The sequence below is a fragment of the Benincasa hispida genome, chromosome 6, assembly GCF_027475165.1.
Source record: "Benincasa hispida cultivar pf3 chromosome 6, pf3_genome.v1.1, whole genome shotgun sequence".
Taxonomy (NCBI): Eukaryota; Viridiplantae; Streptophyta; class Magnoliopsida; order Cucurbitales; family Cucurbitaceae; genus Benincasa; species Benincasa hispida.
The window spans coordinates 34,296,893-34,308,598 of record NC_143483.1 but is presented as its reverse complement, the minus strand read 5'-3'; the positions used below and the strand labels follow the sequence as shown (position 1 = coordinate 34,308,598).

The 11,706-nt window shown below is 34.5% G+C and overlaps 1 protein-coding gene across 1 annotated transcript; it reads right to left on the bottom strand.

The window, feature by feature from the left end:
* Positions 1-2,996: 2,996 nt before the first annotated feature.
* LOC120079648 (Vps51/Vps67 family (components of vesicular transport) protein) lies at positions 2,997-11,320 on the bottom strand. The gene is made up of 6 exons (XM_039033918.2): positions 8,803-11,320; positions 7,341-7,535; positions 6,170-6,450; positions 5,000-5,179; positions 4,231-4,408; positions 2,997-3,834 (listed from the first exon to the last, which is right to left on the bottom strand). Exons 1-6 carry the CDS (start codon positions 10,966-10,968, stop codon positions 3,661-3,663), a joined length of 3,174 nt encoding a protein of 1,057 aa, XP_038889846.2. The 5' UTR covers positions 10,969-11,320; the 3' UTR covers positions 2,997-3,660.
* Positions 11,321-11,706: the final 386 nt, after the last annotated feature.

Genomic DNA, 11,706 nt, shown 5'->3' with positions numbered 1-11,706 from the left:
TCTTGAAACCGACCAAATTGAAACTAAACTCAAATGTTTAAGTAAAATTAGAACATGTAGAAACTTAGGAATTAAATTGAAACAAAACTCAAAATTTAAAACTAAATGTGTAATATTGAAAAATTTAGGGATGAAATAGAAATAGAAAAAAATTGAAGGTTTTAGAAAAGAGAGGACAATGAGAGCGCAACGGATTGATGTTTTTCTTCGTGAGAAAGGATTGATCCATGATTGTCCACCACCGTCGCCGCTGGTGGTGCTCCGATTGTGATTTCGAGTCTAGCCATCATGCTCACCGATCAGCTACTTCGTTAATGGCAATAGACGAATTCATTCTGCATTTGCAGTTAAGCGCGGTGAGGGAGAATAACTCGTGTAAATGTAATTTAAAGCAAGGGTAAAATGGGAATAACAGTTATGAGCTTTAATAAATTGCCATATTTGAAAATTCTTTTCAAATCTGCTATATTTGCCAATAGAAAAGCTGAAATAGCCATCCACTACCATTGTTCTAAATTCTAAATTCTAAATTTTATAAATGTTGTCATGGGTTGCTCAAGGCAAGGCTTAAAACCCGCAGTCCAAACTCGAAAGGTATCAGGAGGAGTTATAAAGGAATGTGTATCCCAAAAGAGAAAAATTAGAGCATAGAGGTTTCGGTTGGCCAATTGAACCGTAAATATCTACCAACTGGAAAATAACCAAGTTGCACTCGGTCTAACATCCTAGAACTTCGAGTGTCAGAAACAACTTTGACATTCCAAAGAGAGTCATGACCTTGTTTCTTATGTGTTTTGTTAAACTATAAACTTTTATACTAAATTATGTATCGGAGTGTGGTAGACTTGGTACCATACCGATCTGAGAATTTCTTACGGTGGATCAACTCAGAAAGCAAGGCCAAACCGAAGGTTAAATCCAAGAGGAGCCTGAACAACAACGAACACTGACGAGATCCAAGCGACAACAAATGCCTTTCATTTATTTAAAGAGACCTTAATTGAAAGTGAAAACGCAAGATCAATAATTTCAAAATGCTAACTAAAACCTCAAACTTGTGTGATGGAAGGAAAAAGCAATTAAATTGTAAACTTTACAAGAAGGAAAAACAAACAAAAATGAATTCTAATTAATCAATAAAGATTAACAATACAAATTGAAAGTGAATATTTAATTAAAAAAATCGAGATTAAGAATATAAATCTTGAAACCTAGAAATTTAATGGAAATAAAACTCAAATCTCAAGGCTAAAACTGTAACATTTTAAAACATAAGAACTAAATTTGAATCAAACTCAAAACTTAGGTGTAACACTTAACCAACTAGATCTTAAATCTAGGAACCAAAAATGTATTTTTCCTTATTTTGTTTTCATAGATGTAATTATACATTTTTTTTATTCTTTTTGTTTTTTTAGTCAACAATACGTGAGTGAAAGATTTGAATCTCTAACTTTTTCTTCGGTAGTTCATATGTTATTCTAGTTGAGCTATACTCTGATCGATTTTTCTTTTTCCTAATAATGCTTCATTTACTTGTAAACATTTTTAGTTTACTAAGTAAATTATCAATAACTATGAGTATGACATACACAAACCATATTTTCTGATTGTTTTTATTTTTCCACGTGTGATATTATGAACATTTATTCTTCAGAAGTAATGATTTTTTTTTTTTTTTTTACTTTTTCAATTTTAAAAAGTGGCCTAAGAGAAATAACCTTGTAAGTTTCTTTATTGAACCTCATAAACTTTAAAATGGAGAGGGAAGCACCCCATTGTGAGAAAATTTAAATTTGGGTAAAAATCAACTACTCCTTGCCATTGAAAAATAATGTTCTATAAGTCTACTTATCATTCTCCATAATTCATGTTTTATTTATTGATCGTGGGATTTTGTAGTGCAAATCTTTTGATCGTAAGAAAAGGAAACAATATTTTAACCTAATCTTAAAATTTGTTCTTCGTACTCCAGATTACAAGACATCGTTTCAAATATGATCATAATGTACTCTTCCCACCATGTCGTATTTGCATCTTCGCATTCCAAGTGAGAAGCTAATGAAATGGTTGTTATAAAATAGTTTTAAGTGTCTAGCACAAAAATGAAAACTTTTGAAATGATAGGGGCATAATTGAAACCCATCTCTTTGCCACATGTGACATTATTATACAAGTTGATTCCACTTCATATTTTTACTTCATTTTAAAAGAAAAGTTTGCTTTCGAAAGTTTCAAAGGCATAATTGTTCACTTGGTGTAAATTATACCAAATGATTAAAATATACATCGATATTTTCATAAATCAAAGAATTTCACATCAACCTTAAGAATTAACCAATATCTTCAACATATATATAAAAGATAAAACATTAAAAATAAGATCTCTAACTTAATTTGAAGGTAAAAACATCTCAATTATAAAACTTAATAACAAAAATTGATATTTTATTGACATGTCAATTAAATTAAAACTCCAATACATCTAAGCCTATCTTAATCCTGATAATACCCTATTTAATTCATATAATGTCACTTCTCTTATTGTCCGCAGTATTCTCTATAATTCCTTAAATACTTTTCCTTCTTTTGTAATTTTATCTTATTAAGGAAAGGACAATTTAAAAAAAAATCTGTAAAAGAAAAAAAGACACCCTTTAATGGAAACATTAAACCAATCATATAATTCGTCTAAACAAGAGGAGGAAAGGAGGATGGCAGATAGTGTTTGTGTGACTCCCAAACTGCTATAGGTTGAATGACTTTAAATAGAGTAAATTTCTAGTATTACGGGAGTATCGTAGTCCATCTATTCATACTATAAATTTATCTTCATAAATATAAGTGAACTTCATAATAATGACATTGATACAACCCTACTTTTAAAAATATGTTGACGTGACAAACAATAAATAGAGTATGAAAATAGTAATAGAGAACGGATGCCCTATCAGACCTTTTGAATGGACCATTAACTTCAAAACAACAAATCAAAGTTGGCTAAACATAAACAACATATACATATACTTTCTCTAGAAGAAATGGAGAAAAGAAAAGAGTAGATTGTTTACCTTTACCTATACATATGGCACGAATCCAAACAAATAAGAATCCACACTCCAACAATGTTCTTCGCCTTCCAATCTAAACGTTAAAGCCTGGCCTTTGCCTTTGTGAAAATTTTGCATGTACATACATATTTCAAAGTATTCCCCTCCTATAGACATTATTCTTTTATCCCACATATAATTGATCTTTGGCAATATTTGTTCAGAAAGGATCCATCAATCTTATCCACATTACATATGGTACACTTATTTGTAAGAGAACACTCAGAAAAATATAATTTGGAAGATCTAGCTGGAGACTTGTCACCTGTAATTTGCCTCTCACTGGCCAATAGACGTATTCCGTAGTATACTTCTGCCTTCAATTTGCCTCTGTTGGTGGTTGATCGCAGTTTGGTTTCGTAACACAGGAAAAAAGCTTGTCTATAGGCTCTAGAGTACTAATACCTCATCTAGATTCTGGAGTTACCATCAAAACTTGGGACTGCTACGTATCTTCTTTAATGCCCATGAATGTTTGAATGTTTCGTTGCTTTTTAGTGGTCATTATAACCCGATATTGATCAAAATTATGTATGCATTTAGAAGAACGTCAAGAATCTGATCTGGAAGCAGTGAAGGAAGAGAGAAGACCTGCAGCTTGTGCGGGTAGAATATCACCAAATGTAGACATTGCAGCTGCTGATCTATCTTTAAATATGCCAACTTGGCCATCAGTCAACATGGACCCAAGTTTTAGAGTGCTCTCTCCAAATCTGCTTCCAACCTGGAAGCCAAATAAGAACAGTTAGAAACTTTGGTATTCCAGATATAATTCTGATTTTATTATATGTGAAATAAACAGGTCGATAGCGAGAATACAAAAACTATGTATAGAACTTTTTCTCAATTCATCACTGCCGGGGGATAAAAATTGGAAAAGACAGATGATAACCATGAAACCTTCAATAAGTTGGAAGTCATGAAAAATATGAACAATATACTTCTGTATATTGATCTAAGCAGTCAATATCAACACTGTTCTGGTGTAATAGGGCCCCAAAGCATGTTCAATAAGTTTGAGAAAACTTAAAACTTCCCTAAAATATCAGTGTAATAATTGGAACATTGGTTAGCTAGAAAAACATTCGACACCTATCAGAAAAGTGATAAACCGTATTACCTGCATGAAAGATTTAAACAACGGTGCTGCTACCCCAAAACTGGAGTTATCATTTAAATCTATTTTTTGAGGAAGCTCCCCATTCGTAAAAGCTTTCCAGGAGTTTCTCGAGGAGATATCACCCGAAGGTGTTGGAACAGTCGCCTTCATTCCTCCTTTTGATGACAAGACTGGAGCACTGGATAAACAAGAAGCACATTACACCAAATTCATTCTATATGATAACCAGCAAATCAGCATTATGTTTGTAACCAGAGTTTTGAAAGAGAAAAAAAAACAGAAGGGAGAAACTTCAGCAGGCTAAGTCAATTATTAGCCTTCTTTTATCATGTAAGCCAGGTATTTGTACAACTAGGAAAGAACACAGAGATACGTTGAGTATCTAAACTAACACATTCAATAATAAATATTTTGGGATTTCGTAATCCTTTTTGCTTCTAGTTGATCAACTTCTAAATTATTTTGTAATTATAGTTTATCCCAAATTGCCACCAGTTGGACATCTTTTTGTAGCCCTTTGGACCGTGGGGATATCACATCTCCCCTTCTTTTTTGATAATGAAAAGCCCGTTTCTTATCAAAAGAAGAATAATAATAATGAATGTGGCTCCTGAGAACACATTTAATACGTTCTCCATTAGTACGAGGCAAAACATATTTGTCACAGACAAATTCAAAAAATTATAATCATGCCCCAACAGATTTGCAACAATTATTCAGCTGGATGTGTAATCGTAGAACTTTTGAAAAGAGGGCCAAGAAGAATTACCTGATGGGAAGATATTTAAAACGAGGAACAGTCATGCATCTCATGATATTGGACTCCGAATTGCTTGGCAATTTCTGAACAGTGTCTGTATACATTCTATTGAGCTGCACAAAGAATCCAAAAAGGACAGCATGTCGAAGATATGTCTGTCTTTCATTTTCCCAGAGATATGGCTCATACCTAAAACAAAGTGCAGGAACTGTTATTCATCTTATCCCAAGTAGTTGCTAGAGATATCACTCGTATATCCATCCATTAGCGGTAAAGCAAAACAACAGCACACGGAAAAAAACATCACCTAAACAGATATGGCCAATGAGCATATATCTTAGAAAGAATAAACCCACCCATACATGAGAATGAAATTTGTACTTGCCACACATCTTATTCTCTTTTATTCTTATTTGGTTTCTACTTAAATGGATTCAAAGATTCCCTCTAGGATAACTCCACATGGCATAACATGGTGACTAATATTCATGAAATTGCACTCACAGCTCAAGCAGAAGCCCTTGGAAACAAATTTTCTATTTGTCAAGATTGATGAAAAATAACATATTATCCCTGTGGAAAAGGAAGCAACAGGACTTTATATCGGTATAATGCCTGGTTGTCGGTCCTCTATTACCTCAATGGCTTACTAGGGTTGTTTGATATTTTAAATTCCAAAAATCCTGTCCTGAACACCAGTTTTGTAATCAAATGTCATGGACTTAAAAAGATAAACTCTCTGAACAAGAAGATGAAGAGCTTACAGCTGTCACTGAGAGTATCAACCTCTCTTTTAGGGGGAAAAAAACACGCTAAATTTTTGGATCCCCAAAAGTTCTTTCAGCTTATACTACAAGTCCAGTTTAAATAATTTGTGGAACACAAATACATAACTTTCCTTTACCAGCAAGATGGCCAAACCTATTCAGAAAAGTCAGAATATTCCACTCTTTTAAGCAATCAAATAATGAAAATATAAACAACTACCATTTGCAGACTAATTATTACTATTTTCCTAAAGACGGGCTAGTACGTCATAACCTCCTTACAGCTACTCTGCTTTCAACAACTCAATCAACTCAAAACGATAATTTTTCATCAGTAGAAAGCTTCCAACAACTACTTTTTTTTATAGGAAAGCCTCCAACAACTACAGCAAGGAATAAAAACTAAGCTTACGTTTGCCAGTCAATAGGATCAAGCCTTTTTGAAAGACGATCTGTTAACGCATTCACACGGTCTCTAACAACTGATTTTTCCTCACTCATATCCTGCTTCCTTCTGAGGGCATACTTTGCCCTTGGGTTTTTGGACAACTCTTCACTCATATTAGAATGAGCCCCACATAAAATATCAGCAGTGAACCTTATATCCAACAGAACCTGCAATACACCTTTTTCTGACACTTGCGGCCCGCCAACTTCCATAGATGAAATGAAGTGCCCATAGATACCTATAACCTGCAAGAAACCATAATATACAAGCTGAAATAATATATATACTTGCTTGTTCTATATTTTTCAATTTTTACTCATTTATTCATTCTCTCCTGCAACCACTTTCATCAAGAAATAGATACAAGGACAGCAACATTCTCACTGATATTCTAATACCAAATTGAACATTAATAAACTTTTATGAAATTGTAAATACAGCATATGTGGAAGGAAGATATGAGTTTTCATGCACTTCAAATAAATAAAATGATAACAAAATTAACAAATAAATGCTTGGACTAATTAAGATTTTCTCTTTATTCACAAATTGTGGCATAAGATTATTGCAAGCAGAAGTCTTTAGGGATGGTTCCTTGAGGAGGATTAATAGCATGATGAATTTCGTCCAGATATCATATGTGATTTCAGAACCTCGAGGTACGGGATACAACAGTTTTGGGAAGATTCTTCAAGATTCTTTGTGTCCGTATGGCTCCAATCAAAGTTGTCAGAACAAGAATGGGAAGGTAATTTAAAATTCCCCTTAAAAATAGAAGCAAGCCTGAACAGGCAGCATTTTTTGCTAATGTTTGGAACATCTAGTTACAGTTAAATAGGACAACCTTCAAGGATGCAGAAGGATCTTGGGAGGATGAATGCAGTGCTGCTCACTTCTCTTTTTTGTTATTTCATTTATCTAAATGAAGATTTATTTAAAACGAAATTTCACGTTTTTTTAGAACAACAGAAATTATAATTTCTAATCAAACAAAATACCTTCCCAGTAGGGTTGTTGCAAATTTTCGAATAATTATCTTCTCTAGAACATGACCCCCAATTCTGTGAATTTCTTCACATGCACGGAAAAGAAAGGAAATTATATAAAGAGAAGGCATTGATGGAAGAGCAATTACCTTCTCCAGTAGGGTTGTTGCAAATTTTCGAATAATTATCTTCTCTAGAACATGACCCCCAATCCTGTGAATTTCTTCACATGCACGGAACAGAAAGGAAATTATATAAAGGGAAGGCATTGATGGAAGAGCAATTTTCATATCTGATTGACCTTCCACAGATTGTTCTTGCTTGATTATTGTCTCTTCCCAGCCCTGCCGATTACCAAAATAAAATAAAATAAATAAAAAATAAAAAATAAAAATCTATTACCATATATGCGTAAACTATAAACAACAAAATCAGCAAAATAGAACTAAAGGAAAACAAAAAATGCTGCAATACTTTGATAAGAAAACTAGTAAACTGGTAGGAAACACCTAAGCTATGCATCAGAATACTATGCAAAACTAGAAAATAATATGATTTCAAAAACAATGTCAAGTTAGGTTTAGGGTTTAGAGTCAATTAGGTCATGTCCTCAGACACTTTGATTTAAAAGAGCATATGGCCTTTTTTGTGAGAGAGAGAGAGAGAAGGAAAAAAACAGGCATATGCTCCATACATTTCCTATAATAATAATAATAATAATGTGGATTTTTTTCTCATTTTCTGTTTTTAAACAAATGCAAAAAAGAAATGGATGAAATGGTGGTTTGGATCTTCCCACTCCTTTTGCAATTGGAGTGAAGTTGAGGAGACATGGTACATGAAGTCTTTTCCTCGGGATCTTGAGCCAGCCCTCAGGGTGTTGATACCCATAAAAGCAAGGGACCACAAAAAGAAACTAAACCTAGTTTAGGAATAAGATCAAGCACTTGAAACCACCACTCTTCCCTTTAACTTGTTTCAACTACATTTTTCGCTAAATGAGAAAACTAAACTTCCAAGTTTACTCCCACATTTTGCAACCTTAGCCTCCATGTGGTTTCATTTCATGCCCAGGATTCCCTCAACCTTTTTCATTCATCAACAATGAAACTGGATCATAAGTATCGACATGCAATATTTAGTATTTAAACTCGCATTAAAGATTTTATAATCTAAGTAGGTGGAAAAAAATTGTCCTAAATTACCGATGCCTACATTGCATCCAAGGGTATGCTACCACCATTGCAGGTCTCTTACCAACAACAATCAGGCAGTAATTATGAATAATCAAGAAAAACATAAAAGCCTATCAGAAAGACAAAAACCAATTAAGCTAGTCTCACGAAAAGAAATCAACACTAATAAAGATGAATATGATTGAAGTTTCAATGTGAAATATGGAAAATATTTTACCTAGCTCAATTTTTTATCAATTTCGTAGTTAAAATGAAAAATCATATAGATGGGTCTTACTACAAGTGTATTTTGACTGTGAGCTTGTGAGGAAAATGGACATTGCAGGTCTCAATGCACATGTACTAGGCAAGGCTTTGACAAAGAAATCAAATAATAATAATAATAATAAAGTAATATAAAGCAAATATCACTTACCCTCAAGGGAGTTGCTGAAAGTAGGGCATCATCTTGAGAAAGATCTCTAGAGAGAATTGCAGAAAGCTCATTACATAACCATAACATCCACAAGCTATGAGACCTTACAGAAAGATCATGAGTAACCCTATTCAGTTCTTCTAGTTTTGGGCTTGCACTTTCTTTAGTTCCAAGCAAAGCAGCTGTGGCTAGTGACGTTTGTCTTCTAGAGTCTGTAGACATCTGTCTTCCAGGAGAATTAACATACAGAGCAGAATCAGGAACACCTTTGGACTGTCGCAGTAATGAAGAATGCTTATCAAAAACAGAGGATGGTGTGTCATTTACCCAAAATTTTGGTGAACCAAGGATGACACTAATGTGCTTCAAGTGATTTTGAAATGCAAACAGGAGACGACCAATGAAAATTGATCTCTCAACAAGCGGAGCAAGACTAACAGGCTGACTAGCAGTCCTACTATTTTCCATGTTACTATATAGATTATCAATCTCTTTTTCCAGTTCTATTAATATGGTTGACATGCTTTCATAGCACTTATTCTGTAGATAAGGTGCCAGGTCTTTTAACCTTATTGATGCCTTTGGAGATTCTATGAAACTTAGAAGATCCTGAAGCACACTCTGACAACAGTTTTCAAATGCATCTCTGATACGACTGACTTCTGGACCAAAATAAGCATTGATACAAGTATTAAGATCACTCTCTTCTACAGATGCTTTTGCTCCCACAGTTGGACAAGTTTTCTTAGCATTAAACTCTATAAACCAAACACCACCCCCTGTAGAGGGTCTATTCAAGTACCCATTATTATATAAAACGTCCTCAGTTAGATGAACCGATTCTGCAATATTAACTACTTTAATCATTTCCATGAATCTTGAATCAATAATAGTTTGCATCCTGCGAGCAAATGCATCTTCAAATATGTCATCCCAGAGGTCTGAGTCATCTTCCAAAACAAGTTCCCTCATTCTACTCCACGGCAACTCAATTTCAGATCCAAAAACACTTTTTAACCAATCTAAACTTCCTTCCAAGACTTCCTTACTTTCCATTGTCTCTCTTATTAATTTCTCAGCAGAAGCAAGATCCTGGCCAGTTCCAATGGCATCGATCAAAAACCTTCCATTGATCTGGCTAACGATCTCTCTTCCACATTCTCTTAGCCAACTCGAACAAGTGCTAGCAATGTAATCTTTCTCAAGCATGACCATGACTGACTCTAACGTATCCCTAAATAACTTCCAGAGCCTAACTTCTTCATCCGGGTTGGGAATTCCACCAAACAATTGTGACGCAGGTGGAGAACTTAATATAACTTTGTAAAACAATGGCATATCATTCAAAACTTGCAAAAACAACTCACCGACCTGTCCTATACTAACCTGAATTATAGCCAAAACCTCGCAGAACACGGATACAACAATAGAGCAAGCTGCATTGCTCCCGCACATACCTAATTTTTGAGAAATCCAAGACTTCCTCGTATCAAGAAACAAACTGAGTACTTGCTTCGGCTCAAGCTCATCAATAACCGCGACAGCAGCCAAAGCATCCGCATAAGCTCCAACCCCAAGTCCACGATCAAGCAATCTCTCACGGCTACGCTGCGAAATCTGAGATTTGAAGCTCTCCACTATCTGCCAATGGTGCTGAAGCAGAGGAAAATTAGAGAGGAACTTACGGTCGGAATCGGCATTGTGGGTCGTCAAAGCTTGTTGCACATGCTTCGCTCGAAGGTGACGAACAGCAGCTTCGAGAAACATGGACTCATCAAGACAACCCCAAATATTCTCAGGGGTATCAACAAGATACTTAACCCGACAAGCGATGGCGTAAAGGGTAACACGAACATGATTATTAGAAGGAAGATGCGTGAGGGAATCAGAAGATGAAAGGGAACGGATAGAAAGGTGAATGGAAGAGAGATTAGATGAAATTGAATGGGAAGTGGATTTCATAAGAACGATGGAGTCGGCGGAGTCGATCAGATCTCGGTAACGGTTACCGACAAGTTGCCGTAGCTCCTCTTGCTTGGATTGGATCTGAGCACGGGTGGAGGATTCAACCTTCCGAATTTCAGAAATGGGTTTTGTTCGGAAGAGAGATTCGGCATCTCGGTGACCTCCACCTCCGTCAATGGAGGAAGCTGAAGGTACTCCCATGGCTGCCGCTTGTGATGATTCGAGAATTGGTGTGGATCGGAGACTATGAAGATGCCAATGTCATGAATCAATCGCAAGAAAATTCAGCCTCCGGAATGGAATTGGATTAGATCAGGACAACATTTTGTTGATTTTGCTTCAGATTTGGGATTTGCTTTGCGTTCTATACACCAAATTTTACACAATTGTCTGAAACTAGCCTGCTGGAAGAAGAAGCCTAAACTCTCCTTAAATTTACCATTTTGCCCACACAGGTTCAATTTATCTTTTATATCTTGAGAGTTGTATTAAATTGTGTAAGTGTGTCCATTAACACCCTTAATTAGATTTAATTCAAAAAATATCTGTGAAATATGACATCTAATTATTTATTTCGAAAAATATCGTGTAAAATATGACATGTAATTATTTTACTTACGCTTCTAAATTATTATAATTGAATTAATTTATATCATTTATTAAAATTATATTTGAAAACATTCCATTCTTACACATAGATAAATTTCTTTAAATATCTATATTTAGATAAATTTCTTTAAATATCTATATTAATAAAATGGACGATTATAATTTATACATGGATAATATTTGCTCCTAAAGTCTTCTTTAACAGAGGTTTAATTGATAAAATTATAAGTTTTACACGATGTTTATCCAAACATAATGGAATGAAGTGTAAATTAATACACAAGGTTTAAATTTAGCTATTAATTCATTATTTAAATTGATACAAGCCTA

Bases quoted from the DNA above. Each gene is read 5' to 3' on its own strand.
- LOC120079648 (XM_039033918.2), bottom strand. From the start codon at position 10,968: ATGGGAGTACCTTCAGCTTCCTCCATTGACGGAGGTGGAGGTCACCGA. The intron at 5,180-6,169 runs GTAAGCTTAGTT...ACTTTGTTTTAG, and splicing joins GATCCTATTGACTGGCAAAC to GTATGAGCCATATCTCTGGG. The intron at 4,409-4,999 runs GTAATTCTTCTT...TTGTTTATCCAG, and splicing joins TTTAAATATCTTCCCATCAG to TGCTCCAGTCTTGTCATCAA.